A 24251-nucleotide genomic window follows, 5' to 3' on the forward strand; every position below is an offset into this window, starting at 1 on the left:
TTTTGTTTATATTGTTTGTAATATTCTATGAAAATTTTCATAAACGCCATGTAGAATATTAGAATACAAAAATCATAGAAGAAATCAAAGATGAAATTGAAACATAGTTCGAAAGCCTTGATCAATCAATGAAGATTGCCTATCAATATCCTGGGAAGAAGAAAAATAATGATAGGATAGATTTTTCTTTCCATTTTCATTTTATGCATATCTCCTTGATGAAATAGGTGCCCCTAAAGACGTAGAAACCATGATATCTTAGGATTCCCATAGGTAAATATATATAAAAGTGGAGTTGGGACTTAGTTCAGATAGTAATACTAATGGGTCTATCTATTACACAGTCTATTAACTAAATCAAGTCTACATCAATATCTATATATTATATGACTAAGATAATATATCTAAAATAATAATATGATCATAGGTAATTATGGGCTCCTTAATCACCATTCAGACGATAGCTCGTATATTATAATAAATTAAAATAAAAAATCAGTCCATAATCATTGAAAGCCTATCTTATGAGATATTTTAACATTACAATATTGATTAAAGTCTTTTTCTATTCAAAAAAATATATTTATCATATATAGTTCGAAAATAACTTTCGGACTAAATGCACCTTATGTGGCCATATATGCGAATATCCTGAATAAGTAACATGTTTCTAAAAAAAAAAAAATCAAAATAATATATATATATATATATATATATATATATATATATATATTAAAAATATTTATTTATTATTATTATATTTTATTAATTATTTGTTTCCATCGTTTAAATTGAGCCCGCCCCACGGCACGGGCTAGGTGCGGTAAATAACATTAAACCCACTGCAGCCGTGGGTATTGTTCTTTCCTCCTAAAACCACTCGTTTCTTTCTTAAAGAGAGGCGCCTCCGGTTTTTTGATCGACCTCAACCCCCTTCCTCATCCGCTTCATCTCTCTCTCTCTCTTCCTCACCCCCCTCCTCTCTCCCGGGTGGATCTGGATGGAAACCCAATCAGGCGGCGATCTGCATGATCGAAGTGGAGGAGTTCATCGCCTCCCACCTCGACGAAGTAGCTCATGGCGGAGACCCCCAGACCGTGCTCGCCGTCCGACGTCTACAGCGGGAAGATCAAGCACCTCCTATTTGCTCTTCTCCGTTTGTTTTCTCTCCGGACACCCGAGTTTCTTTTCGAATTCCAAGATTGAGGTCTACCCAACTCGTGATGGAGGTCCACCCAACTCGTGGAGGCCTCCGGGTCGCGGCTTTGGCGGTTCGACCCGGTCGACCCGATCAACGCGGCCGGATCTCTAACACGAGAGAAGAAGGCAGCTATGTCAGATTAAGGTGGAGCGGAAAGTGGTTGCTCGCTTGGCCGGATTGGAGCGCAGAAGGAGGGCTGCACGGCTGCAGCCATGGCGGAAGAATGGAGGTCACTCAGATCGATAGCGGAACTCGTGAGATCGATATTATTCCCTGAGCTGGTGACCAGGCGGGCGGTAGCTCGGCCTTTCTCCACTCTTCGCGGCGGGAAGGACCCGGATCCGAATGCTGCTCCATGTAAAGGGTTATACCCACTGGTAAAAATCCGCCTATTAAAGCCGCCTCCTCGTAAATTTGGATATCGAGGGTTTACATTGGGATGGAATCAGGAGGTAAGATACAACATTGTCTTAAATATTTGAAGATTTTTTGTTGAGGAGCACTGGTTCTTAGGTTTCTGCATTTTTTCCTCGAGATTTAGAAGCCAGTGAAAAAGTAATGAATGTAAACAATCTTCTTTGCAGTAAAATGGAGGAAAATGAGTGTAAACAATCAATATTATCAAAGATAAAAAGCCCATCATCATCTTTGCTTTCTATGTTGGGAATAACACATCCATAGCTCAGTGGAAGTAAGTGCGAATAAATCAATTATAAATAGCGTACGATGTAAATATATGTTGTTTCTTGGCTCCGCGTTATAGTAATTGCTTGGGTTGTTGAGACGGTGGAAGGTGGAGTTGTCAATAACTCTTGAGTACTGGGACGGTTGAGCTTTCTATTTCTCTTGCACTTGTTTTTCTCTACTTATTTATTTTCTTTAGAGTTTTTATACAATTAACCCCTCTTTAGATGCTTATTGTTTTGGGTATTTCATGCTGCTCTTTTTTTTTTTGAAGTGAATTGGAGAGGTTATTCGTGCTGCTCTTATATCGTTATTTTCTTAGATTCACTGGTATTCAGTATCACCGGTTGGGTTTTGAACTGTTAATCTATTGTAGGACAAGGACTCTCACCACGCCTACCAGATTTTGTCTGTTTACCAACTGCTTTCATCACTTTCTACAAAATGGTAGTTAACATTCCTTTCTTTTCATGAAAAAAGAAATAAAAAGAAGTCATGAGATCGCATGTAAAAAGAAGTCATGAGATCGTATGAAATTTTATGGAGCTTTATACGTTGGCTAAATACAAGGGTTACGGACATTATGGCTAAGATAAATTAAGAGGGTTTTTCCCAGTTAGGCTTCAGCGTATAGGACAAATTCTCATGGGTATGGTTGGTAGAGCATATATCTCATGTTCATGTGAAATAAGTGTCCTCATTAGTTGATTTAGAATTTTGTCGTGATAAATACATGATTGCATTAGCTGTTTTATGATTTTGTGGTTCTCGATTTGATGTTTTCTTGACTAATGCATATCTTTTAAATGATTTTTGTAAATATTTATATGTTTAGTTGGATGGAGAACTTTGTTAAGATGCTTGTATTCGTAACAGTTGTTCAAAGCCTGGTAATCTACATTCCGCCTATATGTTAAATTATTTCTGTTTACCTGCAGCAGATAAAACAGAAGAAACTCTGTTGTGCTGGATGCGTATGTGAATTATAGAATGCCAAATCAAAGAAATGTGTTACCTTCTCCATCTCTTTGTAGTTTCCTTTATTTTGTCGTATAGTTTGTTTCATGGCAACATTAAACCAGTGGACTTGGAGATACTTTTAACTTTTATGTCATGTTGATTTTATAGTAAATTATAGTAATGTGGTTCCTTCTTTTTCAGATGCGTAATTGCTACATGATTATTACCTAGAAAGCTTTCTAACTGAACTTTGTTGATTTAATAGTTAGGGGATGCTTGGTTGGAGGAAATGAGGGTTTGGAATCGGAATTGGAATAGATGACTCCTGTTGGGTATAAAATATCCCCAACCGAAGTTCGTGTCAGGAGTGATCCTCTCGGAATTCTACCGGCGTCCGACCTTCGGCGACATCTTCCCGAACTTCTCCGGCGGCCGAGCCTCTGCAACGTTCCCAAGTCCTGCCGACGAATAAACCCCCACCAGTGTCAACCGGATTCTTCACGATGGACGAACTCCATCCAAGTTTCTACGGTGCTCGACCACCTTCTAGACTTCGTCCGAGCTCCTACGGGAGTCGGACTTCTTCCCCGAACCCCGACTGTAGGTAGACTTCATCCGAGCTCCTACGGGAGCCGGACTTCTTCCCCGAACCCCGACTGCAGGTAGACTTCGTCCGAGCTTCTACGGGAGCCGGACTTCTTCCTCGAACTCCGACTGCAGGTAGACTTCGTCCGAGCTCCTACGGGAGCCGAACTTCAGCCCCAAGCTCCTATCGCAGGTGGGTCTCATCCGAATTCTGGCAAGGGCTGGACTCCGGGCCCCCACCGCAAGCGGTCTACTATGAACTTCTACCACAAGCGGTCTGCTCCGAGCTACCACTACAAGCGGTCTGCTCCGAATTTCTACTACGAACGGTCCACGTCGGATTTCTACTGTAAGCCTCCACCTGAGCTTCTATTGTGAACGAATTCCTTCCGATCTTCTATTGCAGGCAGGCTTCGGCCGAACTTCCTCGACAAATGATCCCCATCCGGACTTCTACGGAGATCGGACTCTGATCGAACTTCTGTAGCGGACAGATTCCGGACGAACTCCTACGACACACAGACTCCAGCAGTCGGACCCCTCCAGCGGATGAACCTCTCCAACGCCATCCGACATCCACTGCCGGTCGACCTTCTGCCGAATTCTGCGTGAAATCGAACTTCGTCTACAGAAAGTCTCTGATCGAGCTCCTACAGCAAATGACTCTCGCCTGCAGTACTAGCGCCCAAGGCACCCAACGGTGGAGGGCTCGCCAGCAACATTCGAGCTCCTCTCAGATGGAGAGCTACCTCTCTTTGCCGGACACCTCAATCGAGCTTCGACCGACAGGCCTGGACTCCCTGGCAGGCCACAGTAATGGGCACGACTCTGCTCCACTTCCTGTGACGGATTCCGCGCGGCTCCACCATTCTCTGACAAGTCGCGACAACAGACACTACTCCACTCCCCGCGACAAGCTTCACGTGGCTCTGAACAACCCCTGACGCCACTACTCTCCGCAACAAATTCCTTATGGCCTTGAACGGCCCACTACCAGGCGGTTACAAACGTCGCTATCAGTCTGTTGCATCCTCCGCCTATAAAAGGGGGACTCCAGATACGTTATTCTCTAAGCTCTAATCTCTATCTCAAAATTCTGCAAAAATTTTCGTTCGAGCACTCCATTCTTGTTGAGGCAGAGAACTGACTTGAGCATCGGAGGATCTTGCCGGAGCACCCTTAACTTCGGTTTAGACTTCCTTTGCAGGTCCCGACGGCGATCGCGACTCCCTCGACTCCCGCTTCTCTGACGTCGGTGGATTTTTGCACCAACAGAATTGGCGCTAGAGGAAGGGGCCTGTGTCTTCGCAGTACCCTTGTTCTTAAAGGAGCGCTCAATGGAACCACCTCTGGTCATCTTCTCCGACACCTTCTCCTCCAGCTTCCTGCCTGATCTTCACCTGGTGCCTCCCTGGGGGGCAACCACCAGGCGGTCAACGGCCTCCGCGGTCAGATCTCAGCAAGCTCTGCAAGCCCCGGCCTCATCTCCGGTTTCCCAGGCTCCTCTTCCTCCGGTGACAGCAGTCGGCATGGAGCGGCCCGATAATCGACCTCCGACCGGTTTCACTAACACCATCTCAGGAGAATCCCGACAGGGAACAACCGGTGTATTGGCTAGACCTCCCAAGCGACAAAGAATTGAGGAATCCATAACCTTTACTGAGGAAGATGCTCGGGGAGTTCAATTCCCTCATAACGATACGGTTGTAGTTTCTTTAAATATAGCCAATTACGATGTGCACTGTATTCTTATCGACAATGAAAGTTCGACCGATATTTTGTTCTACGATGCCTTCTTAAAAATGTCCATCCTTGACGGTCGTTTGGGGCCGATTAGCTCTCCTCTAGTAGGATTTACCGACGATGCTATCCCGGTGGAGGGGGTAATAACTTTGACTGTAGTTGCGGGTCGATATCCAAGACAATCCAGGGCTCTGGTGGATTTTCTGGTGGTGAAAGCACCGTCAGCCTACAATGCAATCCTCGGTCGATCTGGCCTCAATGCCCTCCGGGCTGTGGTGTCGACCTACCATCTGAAATTAAAATTCCCTACTAACCAGGGGGTCGGAGAAGTCAAGGGAGATCAAGCCCTGGCTAGACACTGCTACAACATAGCCTTGCAAAGAAGTGACCAATCTGACCTCTGTCCGGTTGATGGATTGGACGCCCGCGACGACCTCGCTGAGGAAAGGGGCGGGCCAATAGAAGATCTGGTTTCGATCACCTTGAATGATGGGAGTACAGAGCATGTGGTGAAGATCGGCTCCAACCTGAGGGAAGAGGTACGGACGCAGCTCGTTGATTTCCTACAAAAGAATGCGGATGTTTTCGCTTGGGTTCCAGCGGACATACCGGAGATTGACGCAGAGGTCATGGAACATCGTCTGGCCGTTGATCCAAAGCATCGGCCGACGAAAGAAAAAATTCGAGATCATGCACCGGAAAGGCAAAAAGTGATAGTCGAGGAAGTGGATAAACTCCTGAAGGCCGAATTCATTAGAGAAGTCAATTATCCTGACTGAATTTTCAACGTTGTCCTAGTCAAAAAGGCAAACGGCAAGTGGAGGATGTGTATAGACTTCAAAAAGTTGAATAAAGCCTGCCCAAAGGACAGCTACCCTCTGCCCAGAATTGATTAACTGGTGGATGCAACCTCGAGCCATGAGCTTCTCACCTTTATGGACGCATTCTCCGACTATAATCAAATCAGGATGGCACCAGAAGATGAAGAAAAGACTGCCTTCATTACTAACCATGGTCTTTACTGTGACAGGGTCATGCCTTTCGACCTCAAAAATGCAGGTGCGACCTATCAACGACTGGTGAACAAAATCTTCAAGAAACAGATCGACCGTAATATGGAGGTCTACGTGGACGACATGCTTGTGAAAAGCAAATCTTCGATGAACCACGTCGTCGACCTCGAGGAGACCTTCGGCGCCCTCCGAAAATATAAGATGAAGCTGAACCCGACTAAGTGTGCTTTCGGAGTGACCTCGGGGAAGTTCCTGGACTTCATGGTATCGGGGCGCGGGATTGAAGCCAATCCGGAGAAGATTCGCGCCATCCAGGAGATGGCCGCCCCGAAGTCGATAAAAGAGGTTCAGCGCCTTACAGGGAGGGTGGCAGCCCTGAATCGCTTCATTGCGAGGTCGGCCGAACGGTGCTTACCCTTCTTCCAAACCCTCAAGCGGCCGAAGAACTTCTGTTGGACCACTGAGTGTCAACAGGCATTCGAAGAACTAAGGAACTACCTCGGCTCACCTCCGCTATTGACGAAGCCCGAGCCCGGGGAGGAGTTGTTCTTGTACCTGGCGGTCTCCCCTATGGCCCTCGCAGCAGTTCTTGTCAAGGAAGAAGCAAAAATTCAACGGCCAATCTACTATATCAGTCGCGTGTTGAGAGACGCCGAAACCAGGTATACTAAATTAGAGAAACTAACTTACGCCCTATTGATTGCAGTCTGGAGGCTCCGACCTTACTTTCAAGGACACACCGTAACGTTGCTCACCGACCAATCGATTAAGACGATTCTGCACCAGGCGGATGCTTCCGGGAGGATAGCGAAATGGGCGATCGAGCTCACAGAATTCGACATCAACTATCAACCTAGGCCAACAGTAAAAGCCTAGATATTGGCAGACTTTATAGTAGAATACACTATCTCGGAGGAGGCCAAACCTGAACAAGGTGAAATTGACGGCCTGAAGTCCCGACTGAACTCCTCTGAAGAAGAAACAGACCCCCCTGATTGCTTTTGGGCCCTCTATGTGGACGGATCCTCCAACATGTCGGGCACAGGCACGGGCCTGATCTTGATCAGTCCGGAGGGGATCGTCGCGGAGTACGCGCTGCGCTTCGAGTTCCCCGCAACGAACAATGGAGCGGAATATGAAGCTCTGATCACAGGATTGAGGATCGCCAAAGAATTAAGAGTAGATCGGCTCCAAATTTACAGTGACTCCCAATTGGTAGTGGGACAAGTCAGCAGAAACTACGAAGCACGCGATGACAGCATGGCTAAATATCTTGAAAAGATAAAGAAGCTCGTCCCCGCCTTTAGTAGCTTCAACATCAGGCAGATTCCAAGAACGAAAAATATCAGAGCCGATCTCCTCTCCAAGTTGGCTACGCTGGCTCCGACTGAATTGCCCAAGGAAGTTCTCTTTGAAGTTCTGAAGTGCTCAAGTATGGAAGAATCGCGGCCCGTGATGGAAATTGGCCACGGACCCAGTTGAATCGACCTACTGGTGGCATATCTCAGAGACGGGGTTCTCCCTCATGATGCAAAAGAAGCTCGGAAGCTCAGAAATCAAGCCTCCCGATACATCCTTTATGAGGACAAGTTGTACAAGAGGTCATACTCTTTGTCTCTTTTAAAATGTCTCCGACCTTCGGAAGCTGACTACGCCTTATGGGAGATGCACGAAGGAATCTGCGGAAGCCATCTGGGAGCTAGATCCTTATCCCACAAGTTGCTCCGCCAAGGGTATTACTGGCCGACAACGTATCGTGACTCCATTGAATACGTCAAAAAGTGTGACCGATGTCAGAGATATGCCAACATCCAGAGACAGCCCGCCTCCGAGCTTACACCCTTGGGCGCCCCGTGGCCATTTGTGCAATGGGGAATGGATATCCTTGGACCTTTTCCCGTGGCATCGGGGCAGAGGAAGTTCCTCCTGGTAACAATTGACTATTTCACCAAGTGGGTTGAAGCCGAACCACTGGCAAAAATCACAAAAGCTAAAGTGCAAGACTTCGTCTGGAAATCAATCGTTTGCAGGTTCGGCCTGCCGAGAACCCTAATTACTGATAATGGGCGACAGTTTGTGGGAGCGAGGTTCGCCGAATTTTGCGAGGATCTAAACATCTCCCACAACTTCACATCGGTAGCCCATCCTCAGGCCAACGGCGAAGCTGAAGTGACCAACAGAACTCTGCTGCAAGGAATCAAGACAAGGCTCGAAAGAGTGAAGGGAACTTGGGCAGACGAACTTTATCATGTGTTGTGGGCGTACCAAACTACCCAAAGATTGCTCACGGGGGAGATCCCTTTCGCTCTAGCCTTCGGAACGGAGGCTGTTATCCCAATTGAGCTCAAACTCCCATCAGCACGAGTCGTGGCATTCAATGAACATCACAATTCGCAGGGTCTCAAAGCCAACCTTGACTTGTTAGAAGAAAAGCGGGAGGTAGCTCAAGTTCGGATGGCAGCCTACAGACAGAAAGTCGCCCGTTATTACAACTCTCGGGTCAAAAACAAAGTCTTTAGAGCAGGAGGCCTAGTGCTTCGACGAGCCGCTGTCTCGCAACCTCAGGATTGAGGGAAGCTTGTCCCAAATTGGGAAGGTCCGTACGAAGTCAAAGAGGTAGTCCGGCCCGGAACTTACTATCTCAAGGAGCTCGGAGGAGCAGACCTCCCGCGACCATGGAGCTCGAAAAATTTATGAATGTATTACCGATAACTTTATTTTAAATAAAAGTTTTATATCCATATGTCTTCTCTCTTGGCACGAGCCTATATCGACAGGACAATCGAAACAAACCGTGTCGGGAATAGGAGGAGAACCTCGTCTCGACACAATCGAAGGCCCGGTCCTCCTTAGATCGGATGGGAAGAGAGGCCCTGCAACGCCCATATGTGCCCCCACAGTCCTGTTAGGGACAGGAGGAGAACCTCGCCCTAACATGAGCAAAATCGAAGGCCCGATTACCCTTAGACCGGATGGGGGGAGAGGCCCTACAACGCCCATATGTGCCCCCCACAGCCCTGTTAGGGACAGGAGGAGAATCTCGCCCTAACATGAACAAAGTCGAAGGCCCGGTTACCCTTAGACCGGATGGGGGAGAGGCCCTGCAACGTCCATATGTGCCCCCATAGCCCTGTTAGGGACAGGAGGAGAATCTCGCTCTAACATGAGCAAAGTCGAAGGCCCGGTTGCCGCTAGCCCGGATAGGGAGAGAGGCCCTGCAACGCCCATATGTGCCCCTACAGTCCTGTTAGGGACAGGAGGAGAACCTCGCCCTAACATGAGCAAAGCCGAAGGCCCGGTTACCCTTAGATCGGATGGGGAGAGAGGCCCTGCAACGCCCATATGTGCCCCCACAGCCCTGTTAGGGACAGGAGGAGAACCTCGCCCTAACATGAGCAAAGTCGAAGGCCCGGTTACCATTAGACCGGATGGGGGGAGAGACCCTGCAACACCCGTATGTGCCCCCACAGCCATGTTAGGGACAGGAGGAGAACCTCGCCCTAACATGAGCAAAGGCGAAGGCCCGGTTACCCTTAGATCGGATGGAGGGAGAGGTCCTGCAACGCCCATATGTGCCTCCGCAGTCCTGTTAGGAACAGAAGGAGAACCTCGTCCTAACCCGAGCTGAAACCGATTACATCAGAAATAGGAAAAGAATCCCGTCATGACACCAACTAAGGTCTGGTCATTCAAGACCAGATAAGAAAAAGAGAATCTTCTCGGTGGCGCCTCCGCGCTCCTGCGATCCCACTAAGAGCAGAGGAAAAACCCTCACTCGAGAAAAGAAAAAAAAGGGAGGAATATAATAGTAACAATAGCGAATAAAAGAAGTTCAGCGGGTGACAATTTGACGCAAAGTGCGGACAAGGTAATAAAAATCTTCTTTTCATTCTCGATTAACAAGGTATACGTTACAAAGCTCTGAAGACTGAGGAAAGAAGAACATTACTACAAGACTTGAAAAGAATACATTAGAGACCGCTTCAAGCTTTCGACTTCTCCTTCCAGTTCCATCCTTCTCAGCAGTATTTTCCAGTACGTGTGATGAATCCATCGGCTCTCGCCCGCCGCCTCGTTCTGCTTTATTGCCGAAACCCTAACCCTAGGGGGAAAAGGGGGGATAGAACTCAAGGGGCGGCGGCAGCAGCGGCAACGACGACCTGCATCAGGAAGAATCGAAAGTATCCCGGAGGCCGCGATAACGTCGGAGGCATGCACCACCACCGTGTGCTCCCCGACAACCACCATCCTAGGTACTTCGGCAAGGTCGGCATGCGCTACTTCCACCGCTCCCGCAACAAGTTCTACTGTTCCGCCGTCAGCACCGACTGCCTCTGGTCCCTCGACCTCGACGACGTCAAGAAACCCGCCACAGCTTATGACGACAACTCTATCCCCTTGATCGGTGTCGCCCCGTTCAACTACTTCGAAATTCTTGGGCAGGACGCACTCACCGGCTAGTTCCGTTATTAAATCTCTGTTGTTGAAGGAATTCTCCCTCAAGTCTCCTTTGAAGCTGTAGGAGCCTTCAGTGGCAGTTCGGCAGCCACTGAACTTGCAGGCCACTGTTTCCCCCCTCCTACTCCTCTCCATCCGTAGCATCCTCTCGAGATTGACCTTCGGGGCAGAAGCCCCGGCGGGAGAACTCCTCAAAAGGGCTCGGAGGACTGAAGGCTCGACGTTGTAAGGGACGTCGACGGCGAGGGCCGCCCGGGCAACTCCTACGTCCGTGCCTGCAGCAAAAAAAAAAAAAAAAGAAGAAGAGAAGGAAATCCCGGAAGATCATGAGAGATTGCGAATAAACCCTCGGAAGCTGAACAAACAAAGCAAAAAGAGGAAAGAACAACCACGATGGCAAGAGAGGTTTCGGGACCAACCCAGATTGGCCCGACGCAGGCGGGGAGCCGGCGGAGATGGCGAGGATTGGCGCGAAGAATGCTTAGGATCGAAAAGGGCGCCGATGGGTGGCTGAATTCTCAGGCAGAAGAAAGGCGTCGTCTGGACTCTCAGGCGAAATGAAGTCCCTGGAGGGAAGGAGGGGGTTTAAATAAGCAACGGGGCCTGACACAGTCATGGCGGTGGATATCCCTAGGCCAACCAACGCCCGCCACGTGTCCCACTCACCGTGGTGTAGGGCTGACTGCTGGCGGGACCATTATGGTGTGGCACTTGGGACTACGCTCCAGCGAAAATTTCAAAAAGACTCTTCGGATCGCCCCAATTAGAAAAAGATTCTGGCACGCGCACACTAAATGTCAGGATTTCCAAGGGCGGTCGTGCGCAGAATTCAAGTGGGCAACTTCGGCTGTAACAACTTCTCTATACTTCCTTCATTCGAAAGTCGAACTTGGAAGTAGGGGGACTGGTGTTGGGTATAAAATACCCCCCAGCCGAAGTTCGTGTCAGGAGTGACCCTCCCGGGATTCTACCGACGTCCGACCTTCGGCGACATCTTCCCGAATCTCTCCGACGGTCGAGCCTCCGCAACGTTCCCAAGTCCTGCCGACGGATAAACCCCCACCAGTGTCAACCGGATTCTCCACGACGGACGGACTCCATCCAAGTTTCTACGGTGGTCGACCACCTTCTAGACTTCGTCCGAGCTCCTACGGGAGCCGGACTTCTTCCCCGAACCCCGACTGCAGGTAGACTTTGTCCGAGCTCCTACGGGAGCCGGATTTCTTCCCCGAATCCCGACTGCAGGTAGACTTCGTCCGAGCTCCTACGGGAGCTGGACTTCTTCTCCGAACTCCGACTGCAGGTAGACTTCGTCTGAGCTCCTACGGGAGCCGAACTTCAGCCCCAAGCTCCTATCGCAGATGGGCCACATCTGAATTCTGGCAAGGGCCGGACTCCGGGCCCCCATCGCAAGCGGTCTACTCCGAACTTCTACCACAAGTGATCTGCTCCGAGCTACCACTACAAGCGGTCTGCTCCGAATTTCTACTACGAGCGGTCCACGTCAGATTTCTACTGTAAGCCTCCACCTGAGCTTCTATTGTGAGCGAATTCCTTCCGAACTTCTATTGCAGGCAGGCTTCGGCCGAGCTTCCTCGACAAATGATCCCCATCCGGACTTCTACGGGGACCGGACTCCGACCGAACTTCTGTAGCGGACAGGTTCCGGACGAACTCCTACGACACACGGACTCCAGCAGTCGGACCCCTCCAGCGGATGAACCTCTGCAGCGCCATCCGACATCCACTGCCGGTCGACCTTCTGCCGAATTCTGCGTGAAACCGAACTTCATCTACGGAAAGCCTCTGACCGAGCTCCTACAGCAAATGACCCTCACCTGCAGTACTAGTGCCCAAGGCACCCAACGGTGGAGGGCTCGCCAGCAACATCCGAACTCCTCTCAGATGGAGAGCTATCTCTCTCTGCCGGACACCTCAACCGAGCTTCGGCCGACAGGTCTGGACTCCCTGGCAGGCCACAGTAATGGCCACGACTCTGCTCCACTTCCTGTGACGGATTCCGCGCGGCTCCACCACTCTCTGGCAAGTCGCGACAACAGATACTACTCCACTCCCCGTGATAAGCTCCACGTGGCTCTGAACAGCCCCTGACGCCACTACTCTCCGCAACAAATTCCTTATGGCCTTGAACGGCCCACTACCAGGCGGTTACAAACGTCGCTATCAGTCTGTTGCATCCTTCGCCTATAAAAGGGGGACCTCAGATACGTTATTCTCTAAGCTCTAATCTCTATCTCAAAATTCTGCAAAAATTTTCGTTCGAGCACTCCATTCTTGTTGAGGCAGAGAACTGACTTGAGCGTCGGAGGGTCTTGCTGGAGCACCCCCAACTCCGGTTTAGACTTCCTTTGCAGGTCCCGGCGGCGACCGCGACTCCCTCGACTCTCGCTTCTCCGACGCTGGCGGATTTTTGCACCAACAACTTCCATTCCAACTGTTTGGTTGGGAGGAGTCCCATTTCGATTTCGATTCTGGAGTGGAATGGAAATGGGTCAATTTATATAGAACTCAATCCCTACTCTCCTTTATGGACTTAATTTTTCATTCCAATTTTGATTCTGATTTTGATTCCGATCACGAACCAAACGCTTCGGGAGATTTGACCATTCTGATTCCGATTTCGATTCCAAACCATTCTCATTTTCATTTCTATTTTGATTCCGGTTACGAACCAAATGCCCTCTTAAAGTATTCACATCATTTTCCAATTCCTTCTTGTGTCATTCAACATGTGTACTTACTATATGATCATAAGATCACAGGGCTATTGGACTATGACTGTCAGAATATGTTTTACATAGATCTGCTGCCTTTATTAGCTTTTTTGTTAATACATATTGCATAATCATAAGTCTCTAAGGCTCTGGGTAAATGGATTGTTCCATGTATTTGGTTGTATAAGCGCAAAGTTTTGTGTAATCATAAATCTGGAATGCTCTGTGCTGCACGTGGTCATAAATCACGAATCTGTAATCATATATGTGCAACTGCTCCATGATCACAGAGTCACAGGGCTATTTGAGCAGATGTGTTAGAATGTGTATTACATAGATTTGCTGCCTCTAGTAGCTTTTTTTTTTTTTTTTTTTTGTCAATATTTATTGCATAGTCTTAAATATGTAAGGCCATGGGTAGAAGGGCAGTATTCCATATCTTTGAATTTGTAAGTGCGAGGTGGTAGTGTAAAATGATCTCTAAATCTCAAAATGTGAAGCTTAATTTGAGAAGGATGGATCTTTTAATGGGTTATATGTGTATATTGATTCACTAATATCTGAGCCGCAGATCAATTGTCTCATTATTTTTGATTTCCATTGATATTCTTCTCAATAAGTTTGTTTACTTACATTTTTGATTTGCTGAGGCAGTAAGGGGAGAAAGACTTGGGACGCATCCTACTTTCTGGGGTTTCTTTGAGATATTTGTTAATGTGCTTAGGTTTGGAGGTCGACTTGCCGGCTTCCTGATTCTCCAGGTTTTCTAACCCTTCCATCTCCTAACATATTTTCACTTTGATTGACATTATTTCTAGTATCATGCTTTAACACACCTTTTTATTTTGGTTATTTGCTGTTGTTCATATGTTTTCTGTGCCATTTCAGGTTTGGCATATATGGTGGAGACTTGCCGGATGCTTCTTTACAGTATCTGCTGGTGTCCTCAGTCTTGGATTTCGCATTGCTCGTTTTTCAATTTACCAGGTTCCTTATCTCTTTTGTGTCCCATGTTTGTTGATTTTCGTGTTGCTCATACTAACCCTCTTTATTTCAGGTTGGTTGTATATGGAGAATTGTGTCTAGATACATTCCTCACAGGAGTGTAGACTTGGAACCTAGATCTTCTGGGGAAAATGCTTCAGATTCTGATGTGGACAGGAGCGCGGACTTGGGACCTCAAGCTATTGGCGCTCATGCTCATCAAGATGGCGATGGTTTGGTTGAGACTGGGCACACTTCAGAGATTGGTGGAGACAGTGCTTTGGGTCGTGATGTGGACAATCCACATAGCCTTTGGAATTCATTTCAAGCTTTGCCACGTGGACAAATTTCTTGGGAGACCAGTACTTGTTGTGCCACCATTTTATTCAACCAGATTATGATATTGCTGCCTATGAAATTTTTTAATGGTTTCTGGTTTTTTTATGTTTCATCAAATAATGTGATAATAATATCATGCTCTATTGTAGTTGTCCGTGATGCTTTTCCAGTTATTGTGGGACATTTGGCTGAGACAATGCCTTGTGATGAAGTTATAGGCAAACCCATCTTCTTTATATGGTAACTTACCATTTTAAAATTGGTATGAAGTCGTTTCTTGATTCACCTTGAGACATTTTTTATCTTATTTACTATTTTCAATACTGTCATTTCAACAGGCTGATGAATATTGGGCTACAGCAAATTGTGAGATGCTATGCAGATTTTTAAACTTTGGAGTTTTTGGACGGCATGCACGAGTTCTTTGCGACATTAATGAAAAAGAGTTTCTCCATCTGATGTGATGAAACAGCAACTTTCGATTCAATTATGTCGGTCATTTCATTTTTCCAACACTTATGCATGCTAGGTTTTACACGTATTTTGTGATGGATGATTTTTTATTGATAGCAGCATTTGTTCCTCTGGTAGTCAGGATTTTTTATTTGATACGCAGTAATGTTTATGCTTATTTTATTTCAGAATTTTCAGATCATTATAAAATTCATGATAGGTATGTTTGTGGTATTGTAACATCAAAAAATAGGATCATATTTGCTACTATAGTTGGAGATGTATATAGCTACTATAGTTGGAGATGTATATAGCGTCGATGTTATGGATTTCGGGGTGTATCATCATGTTCGGCATGGAGATAAGTCAGTGGATGGACAGATATTTGATATGATCGCAAATTCTGAGTTTGTTGTAGGATTGTTGAATGGGGAGGAGAGAAATTGACATATCTGGAATCTATCTATTTTTGAATCTTTTCATATAGGGGGTGATTTTCTTGACAGGGAATGGAATGGAGGTATTGTAAGGTGCTGCATGTTTGATAGGACTGTCACGGCTTGTGATCGACCTCAATTGAGGTTATTTGATGTTGATGCAGAAAATGGTCTGATTCCAAGTAGATATCCTAAAGTTGGCTGTCCAGTATTGCATTCAGTTATAGATATATGCCACAATCACTATTTTGTATATAAAGATATTCGTAATTTCTACAATATTTGTGAGGTTCGTGGGCAAGACTTCTTGGATGTGATTTCTACATTTGATATTTCATGAGGTGATTATGTTTGGGCGTGCATGATTCAAGGATTTGTGTTTGTCTTTTCTGATAATGGTTTGAGAGTTTATTTATCTTCAATTGATTCTGAAATAGTTGGGCTCCTGATGTTGGTTTGAGAATATATGAGAGTTGAACTTATTGAATTATTTCATGGCTTAGCTGCAACTTTTTTGTCTGCTGTTGCTATCAATCCTTGTACTCAACTTATTCATCTGTGGCTTAGAAAAGAATCATACCTCAACTATCCACTCTAGCTATCAAAATTTCGATGAATAAATTGAGTATGAAGATTGATAGTAGCAGCAGACAAAGAAGTTACAACCAAATCATGAAATAATTCAACAGGTTCAACTCTTTCGTGTATTCTCAAACTAACATAAGGTTTTCATCAAGGAGTACAGCTACTTCAGAATCAGTTGAAGACAAATAAACTCTCAAACTATTATTAGAAAATACAAACACAAACCTGGAATCCAGCATGCTCAAACATAATCACTTTGTGAATATCAAATATAGAAATCACATTTTAGAAGTTCTTCCCATGAACCTCACAAATATTGTAAGAAGTACGGATATCTTTACATACAAGATAGCGATTGTGGCATATACCTATAGCTGAATGGAATACTGGACAGCCAACTTCAGAATATGTACTTGGTATTAGATCATTTTCTGCATCAACATTAAATAATCTCAATTGAGATCGATCACAAGCCATGATAGTCCTATCAAACATGCAGCACTTCACAATACCCTCATTTCATTCTCTGTCAAGAAAATCACCCTCTACATGAAGGGATTCAAAAGTAGATGGATTTCAGATATGCCAATTTCTTCCCTCCCCATTTAATAATCCTACAACAAACTCAAAACTTGCAGGCATATCAAACATCTGTCCATCCACCAATTTATCTCCATGCCGAACATGATGACACATCCCGGATCCATGACATCGACGCTATATACATCCCTAACTATAGTAACAAATATGATTCTATTTTTTGATATTACAATACCACAAATATATCTATCATGGATTTCATAATGATCTGAAAATTCTAAAACAAAATCAGCATAAACATTACTACGTACCAAATCAAAAATTCTGACTATTAGAGAAATAAATATTGCCAATAAAAAATTATGCATCATAAGACAGTGTAAAGCCGAGCATGTATAGGTGTTGGAAGAATGAAATGACCGACATGACCGAATCGAAGGTTGTTACTTAATCTTGTCAGATGGAGAAACTCCTCTTCATTAGTATAGCAAAGAACTCGTGCACGCTGTCTAAAAACTCTGAAGTTTAAAAATCTCCATAGCATCTCGCAATCTGCTGTAGCCTAGTATTCATCAGCTTGTTGAAATAACAGTATTGAAAATAATAAATAGGATAAAAAATATCTCAAGGTGAATCAAGAAATGACGTAATACCAATTTATTCGGATGGACCCGAACCCACCCAGCCTAGTTAGACCTGACCCAATCTATCCTTGAAGATCCATGGAGCTAATTCCTCCTACACAAACCATGGAGGCATCAAAATCATGAATCAGTTAGCTAATAGTTGGAATTGTTGTAAATCAATTAGCTATTAGTTTGGATTGTTCAAAGTAAGTTAGCTTGTGTTTCTATATGCATATACATATATATGAATGAATGAAAATGAGTGTTTGCAACTATTCACAACATAGTCTTTTATATTGTTATTATTGCTACAGTATTCCGACTTCGATCAGAGTGAGTGAAGTGGATGATGACTTATCTCTCGATGGTGAGATCTGTAATAAAGTTTTAGCCAGAGGTAGATCCGACGGAGATCCTTTGATACTCAAATTAGTATTTTGGAATAAAAAAGAAGAGCATGTGTCAGCGGAGATAAAAATCATACCTAAAGATTTGTTCGAAGCTCCAATTTATAGATGAGATTGGAGCCATTCATAGAGTATCATTTGTGGCCGTTTTGCCCGTTTCGGATGCTATGTGGTGAGATTTGCGATCAAAATTCTCGAAATGGCGTAGTTATAGCTACCTTATTTGAATCATGGCTAGCTGTGGCCAGACGGTTGTGCTAATTTGAAATACAGCATGAAAATTAGGTCATTTAGAGTTGGCAACTGGGATCGGATGCTGATGGGGGGTCGGCACCACCCTCAAATCATCAGCTGTCGAGCTCAAAAGCTGATGGAGATACGAAGGGGGGTTATCATGCGATGTAGGTTGTCTGAAGGAGATTCAACAGTCGAAGGTTGGTCAATGAACTCAAGGGATCAAAAGCTATCGAAGTCGATGGTTGATAGAGACCAGTAGCCATCGAAGAGGATTAGTGATATGAAGGAATTTGATAGCTGGAGATCAAAGAGTAATGGAGATCGCTGGTTTCGAACCTAGTTGTCGTAGAATTTGATCTGATAGAGAAAGAGTGTCGATGTCTCGGACTTGGAGCATGCCAGCTGGCTGAGTTGAGGTTGGTAGCATCCGAGGTCGGACCTCGAATTAGTGTACCTTATAGCAGAGGCTGGCCAACGTGCGATGGAGGTTGGTGATGTTCGAAGTGACCATGTTTTTGGCCAAAATGATTTCATCCATAAGATATGCCTCCCTGCTCTTAAGTTCAAAGTTCAGATGAAGGGAGCATTACAGATCAGTTCTATCAAAGACATGCAGTAGTTGCCTTTTTCAGTTGAAACGACGCACTCCTTGGGAAGAACGAAGGGACATGGTGGGGCAATCATGATATAAAGGAGCAAAAGGACGCTTGACATTCAAAAAATAGTGGATATGCTATTCTAGGTGTGGCATTTTAAATGAGCCATCTGACACCATCTGAGATTTAATAGGCGTTTGATAAGTGACAGAAGTTTATGGGTCTGGGACTATTCAGTATCTCTCCCATATCAATTTCTTTTTATCTATAAATATCATTAGATCCTCTACCAACTTGACCCTTTTCATCTTCTTCTTTCCTGAGATCAGTTATTGGAGTCCTCATTCCAGAACCTCTTTTAGGTGTCCATCTTCTCTGATTCTATTCCTCCACCGTCGGTTCTTTTCGAGTTCTTTTAGTTTTTTCAACCTTCCCATTCCTCCATCTGTAGGTTAGTATCCTTCCAACTTTCACTTCATCTCCATTTTTTATTTCTCCCCCTTTTAAACATCTTCTTAGTCTGTAATTCATTTGTCCCTTGTTCCACTTTTCTTCCTGTTTCCTTTCTTTTTTTTTTTTATTTTTTTTTGAATTTTTTTCTCTCTTTTCTTCTTTTTTTATTATCTCTATCATGGCTGATTTTAGTAGTTCGATCGGAGATTGATCCTCGAAATCTTCTTCCTCTTCAGATGGAGATTCCATGAGATCGGATGCCGAGCATGATGCTATCCTTATCTTTGTGCTAGGTACCTTTGTTTCTATTCTAGAGTCGAATAACTTGAGTCTGATTCAAGCTTAGTTCGATATCCTTACGAAGTATAAGCTCAAGTTGCCAGGATCAAGTGGCCGCATTTGTGTGCCTCCCCCAGGTCGGCTCAAACTTTATGAGGAGGCATTCCGAGCTTGGCTCAGTCTGCCCATTTCTTCTTTCATCCTTGATTTGTTTGATTTTTACAACATATCCTTGTCTTCAGTTATTCCGAACTCCTTTTGTTTTGTTATCGATTTTCTTACTATTTATTTTCTAACCAAAGCTCGGCCTATAATTTTTCTTTTTTAATCTTTTTTCACCATTAAGAGGCATCCCTATACCAAGAGTTGATGGTACATTTCTCCTCAAAGGAGATTGAGACTTTGATAAAGGGGGCTCCTTCCATGGTACACGAGTAGAATGAGTGATTTCTATTTGTATCAAGTTCTTCACTCGAAGACTGGAGATTGCCACATTGGGGTCAGCTGAGGGACTCTATCTTTAGGATCCCGAGGTTAAGGAAAGAAGACTTTAATAGTGCTAAAGCTTTGTAGGAGTACAAGGTACCTCTCTTGAGGCAATTATTATCGGAACAATCCCTTTACAATATTGGCCTCAGCCCAGCCAACCCCACAGATAAAAATCGATTTTTTTCATTGGTCTTCTTTCTCTACTTTTCTAACTCCAATCTGATCTTCTGCAAATATAAAGCCTAAAGAGCTAGAGATGCTGAAGAAGAACTTGATGTAGAAGAGGAAGGCATCTAGCTCTACAATGAGAGCTCAAAAGAAGCCAAAGAGTGCCACCACCAGCTAGGCAGCTCCTGCCCACCAAGTCGCCAAAAATACTGAGGTCATCTTGGCATCTCCTATCCAAGCCCGATTATTGAAGCCTGCAGCACTACCTGTCACGATGGACGGAGGGAAGGGCAAGTCTGTTACCCATCCAAAAAAATCTAGCTTGATGTTCTACTGATGAGGAGGTCAGCCCGAGTGCAGCTCGAGAGGAGGCCACCTTTAATGACTAAAAAGGCTATCCTGGGAGCACTTGTGGATAGCTTGTTTCTAATTGAACTGGAGAAGATCCAGAAATTAAATTTTTGGAGTCAGCAAAAGGAGGCTCTGGTCTCCGTCCTTCGGATAAATTTCCTTCCATTCTCCTTTTTTTATCTTTGATTGTGCTTTGCCAGATAACTAATCTTCTCTTGTTGCATATAGTTGGGTCACAATGTGGCTATCTTTGTAGACATCATTAAGATGGTCAGATTGGAGGCAGCAGAGGTCCAGAATAAGGTAGAAGCGATTAAAGCTGAAGTCAAGCATCAGAAGGAGGTGCTTGAGAAGGTGGAAGCTGTGAAGACGAAGGCCGAGGCCGACCTAGTCTTGGAGAAGAAAAGGAGGAAGACAGTGGAGGCCAAGATTGTCGAGCTTGAAAAGAAGGCTGAGGGTGAGATTGTAGAGGCCGGTCACCTCACGGTGGAGGCCTTCAAGGCCTCGACAGAGCTCACTAAAATCAAGATATAATTTAGCTCGGAGGCTTTTGAAGTGGGGATGGAGGTCTGTCAGTAGAAGATTGAAGACCATCACCCGAAGTGGGACTTTTGATTCTTGGATGATGAGGAGGTCGATGATCTTCTTGCTATTGTCGAGGCCCCAGCTGTCGAGAAACCTCCATTCGGATTAGTGGCCAAAGAACTACTTGTGTCGGAGGCTGTCGAAGTCAAAGCTCTGTTGCTACCATTGCCGCCAGCCGAAGCATCCGACCAGCTCACTGATGTCGCTCCAAGCTTTTCGATTGCCCTAAATTTGAAATCGGAGACACCTGATTTTGTACTCTTTCTTATTTTTTTTTCTCTTTCTTTTTGGCTACTGTAAAAAAGCTCATTTTCATTAATGAAATGAAAGTTTCTTTTCTCTTTACCTTGGTGTCATGTTTTACTGATCTTTTGTGCATATTGCATGAATAATCAGTTTAGTATGGACGCTGCGGTCATCCACCTGCCTTTCTTGAAGCTGATCCCTTACCACAAGTGGTGTCGATCAAGGCCTGCCTTGATACTCTAGAGAAAGATGCCAGTCGCACTAAGAAGAGGGCTGTCAAAGCCAAGCGGATGCTTTTAAAAATGAAGAAAAGTTATAATGAAACTTCGGTAGAGATTAAGCATCTTCAATCTTGTATTTGGTAGGAGATAAGGCGCACATCTCAGAAAGGGCCCAGTTGATCGAGGAATGCAAGCGATTGGCAAGACATGGGGTTCAGCTGTGAAGGTCGCCCAATATTAGAGTGAGCTTCACTCAGCTTGAGAGAAGATATTGACTTTGGAGCAGCACATTGACTCTACCAAAGCTACCGAGGAAGCTAGATGGGGTGCTACCGAGAAGGTTGTCTGACTTTGTAATGAACTCTATAGTGCCCAGAAACGGATTTACTCTCTCACAAATTCATTGGCCAAGAAAAGGTGTTCCTCTATCAAGCTCCAATCGAAGGGGATGGAGAGCACAGCAGTGGTGAACAATATTGGGGATAAGGTCAAGCAATTAGAGGTGGAGCTTGCTGCTACTAAATTCAACATGGTGTTCAAGAGCTTAAAGGTGCCTAGCATGGCTTATAGGACTAGTTTCCTAGAGTGTAGGGTGTCAATCCAACAATTTTACCCTATGGTGGATATCTCCTTTATCAGGGTTCTAAAGGAGTTGGTTATTTCGATGATCAGCCCCCTGAAGCCTCAGTAATTGAAGTCATACCGAAACCAAAGCACGATGAAAGCTCTCATACTGAAGGCAATTCTCCCCAGCATTAAGACATTTTCAATGTATTCTCCTTTTTTTTTGGTCGAGTGCGTCGAGGTTATAATTCAAACACATGAAAAGAAATATTTTTCAATTTTCTTGCTTGTGCTGGATTGTCAATTTTAGCACTTTGTTCTTCGACTTCAAAAGCTATTGTAGATTTAGAGCTTCTTCGAACACTCATAGATTTAGAACTTCTGTATCACATACACTTGAATATCTTTAGATTTTGTGTAAGGGTCGATTGATCAAATGAAACCAATCTTTAAAGCTTCTGTTGTTCAAGAATTTTGGACCTCGAATAAGTTTTCCTTTGACCTTGTTGAAATCTGTCGAACTCGTTGGAAAGTGAATTTTTTTCTCCTCACTGAAACGCAAGTCTTCTAGCCTTACTGAAGAGCAGCCATCTTTCAAACTTGCTGGAAAGCAAGTTTTTTCTTCTTCGCTAAAAAGTGAGTCTTCTGATCTTGCTGAAAAGCAGGTCATCCTCCAAACTCGTTGAAAAGCAAGTTTTCAACTCTCATCACTGAAGAGCAAGGATTATTCCAACCTTGCTAAAAAATAAATCTTCTTCTGAGCTCACTAAAAAGCAAGTTTTCTTCTCCTTACTGAAGAGTGAGTCTTCTGACCTTGCTAAAGAGCAGATCTTTATCTGAACTCGCTAAAAAGTGAGTTTTCTTTTGAACTCACTGAAAAGCAAGTTTTCATCCAAACTCGCTGAAAATAAGTTTTTCTTTGACTCTCCTCGATGAAGAGCAAAGAATCTTCCGATCTCACTGAAAAGTGGGTCTTCTTCCAAACTCGCTGAAAAATGAGTTTTCTTCAACTCTCCTCACTGAAGAGTGAAGAGTATTCCGTGGCTCGTGGTCATCCGAGGTCTATGAACATCACAAACACAGGGATCGAAAGAAAAATTACTTCATTAAAATTTACTTGATAATACATCATTGATAATACATTCATAAATTTTCGACGTTTCATGGCCGAGGTAAGGGTGTCCCATCGAGTTGCTTTTGTTGATATGTACCGGGTCTGATGACTCCATCTATTTGGTAGGGATCTTCCTAGCTCAAAGACAGCTTGTCTTGCTCGCTTGATTGGGATACTTTGGCTCGATGCGGCACCAAATCTCCGACCTTAAAGATCGTGCCTCTGACGTGAAAGTTGTAATATCAAGCCACGAGCTTTTTCTCGAGCTTTCTCTAGAAAGTTCAAGTTGGCTCGAAATCCCTCTGAGTTGTGCTGCTCATCAAAATTCTCAGTTCGTGTCGATGGGACTCCAATTTCAATAGGGATGACAGCTTTAGTTCCGAAGGCCAAGCTGAAGGGAGTTTCACCAGTAGAGATTCGTTGAGTGGTTTGGTATGCCCACAGCACGTGGTGAAGCTCATCGGTCCATGATTCTTTGGCCTGATCTAGCCTTACCTTCAATTCCTACAAAAGAGTTCGATTTGTTATCTCAACTTTTTCCTCACAGATATAAGGTGATGAGATGTGCCCAACTCTTTGTAGAATTCGATAAATTTTGTCTCAGTGAACCGTCGTCTATTGTCAGTGATTAGTACCTAAGCTAGGCCAAACCTACATATGATGAACTTTCAAACAAAGTCATTCACCTTGGCTTCGGTGATGCATGCAAGTGGCTCAACTTTCATCCATTTGATAAAATAGTCAACAATGACCAACAAAAACTTTTGTTGCCCCGATGCCAAGACAAATGGACCAAGAATATCCATCCCCCCTCATGCGAAGGGCAAAGGTGTGCATATAGAGATAAGCAATGTAGCCATCTGATGCTGGATATTCATATTTCACTGGCATTGGTCACACCTTTTAACCTGGTCGGCAGTATCTTGCTGCATCGTGGATCAGTAGTAGCCGTAGTAGTTTATAGGCCAATAGTTTAGCTCCCAAGTGGTTCCCTCATACCTCTCATATATTTCTCGTAGTGCATAATCAGTTTCAGATGGGCACAGGCATCTAAGAAAGAGCAGAGAATATGATCTCTTGTAAAGCATTCCCTGATTAAGAACATAATGAGACATCTGGCTCCTCAGTTTTCAAGCTTCCTTTGGGTTCCTTGGCAATATGTTCTCTTTCAAGTAGCGAACCAAGGGGTCGATTCAGC

At 44.7% G+C, this 24251-nt stretch overlaps 1 protein-coding gene across 6 annotated transcripts; it reads left to right on the plus strand.

Moving 5' to 3' along the window:
• The first annotated feature begins 837 nt into the window (after positions 1-837).
• LOC105055096 (uncharacterized) lies at positions 838-17587 on the plus strand. Of its 6 annotated transcripts, none has more exons than XM_073246716.1 (6): positions 850-1653; positions 14034-14140; positions 14268-14366; positions 14437-14731; positions 14852-14942; positions 15041-15288. In XM_073246716.1, the coding sequence occupies exons 1-6, from the start codon at positions 1641-1643 to the stop codon at positions 15090-15092; spliced, it is 657 nt and encodes a 218-aa protein (XP_073102817.1). In that variant the 5' UTR covers positions 850-1640; the 3' UTR covers positions 15093-15288. The 6 variants fall into 6 exon arrangements, with proteins under 6 accessions (XP_073102815.1, XP_073102817.1, XP_073102818.1 ...); XM_073246717.1 differs by having other exon boundaries at positions 14437-14725; XM_073246718.1 differs by lacking the exon at positions 15041-15288 and adding an exon at positions 17329-17587 and having other exon boundaries at positions 851-1653.
• Positions 17588-24251: the final 6664 nt, after the last annotated feature.

Source organism: Elaeis guineensis, chromosome 12, assembly GCF_000442705.2.
Source record: "Elaeis guineensis isolate ETL-2024a chromosome 12, EG11, whole genome shotgun sequence".
Classification (NCBI taxonomy): domain Eukaryota; kingdom Viridiplantae; phylum Streptophyta; class Magnoliopsida; order Arecales; family Arecaceae; genus Elaeis; species Elaeis guineensis.

Bases quoted from the DNA above. Each gene is read 5' to 3' on its own strand.
- LOC105055096 (XM_073246714.1), top strand. From the start codon at position 4,768: ATGGAACCACCTCTGGTCATCTTCTCCGACACCTTCTCCTCCAGCTTC.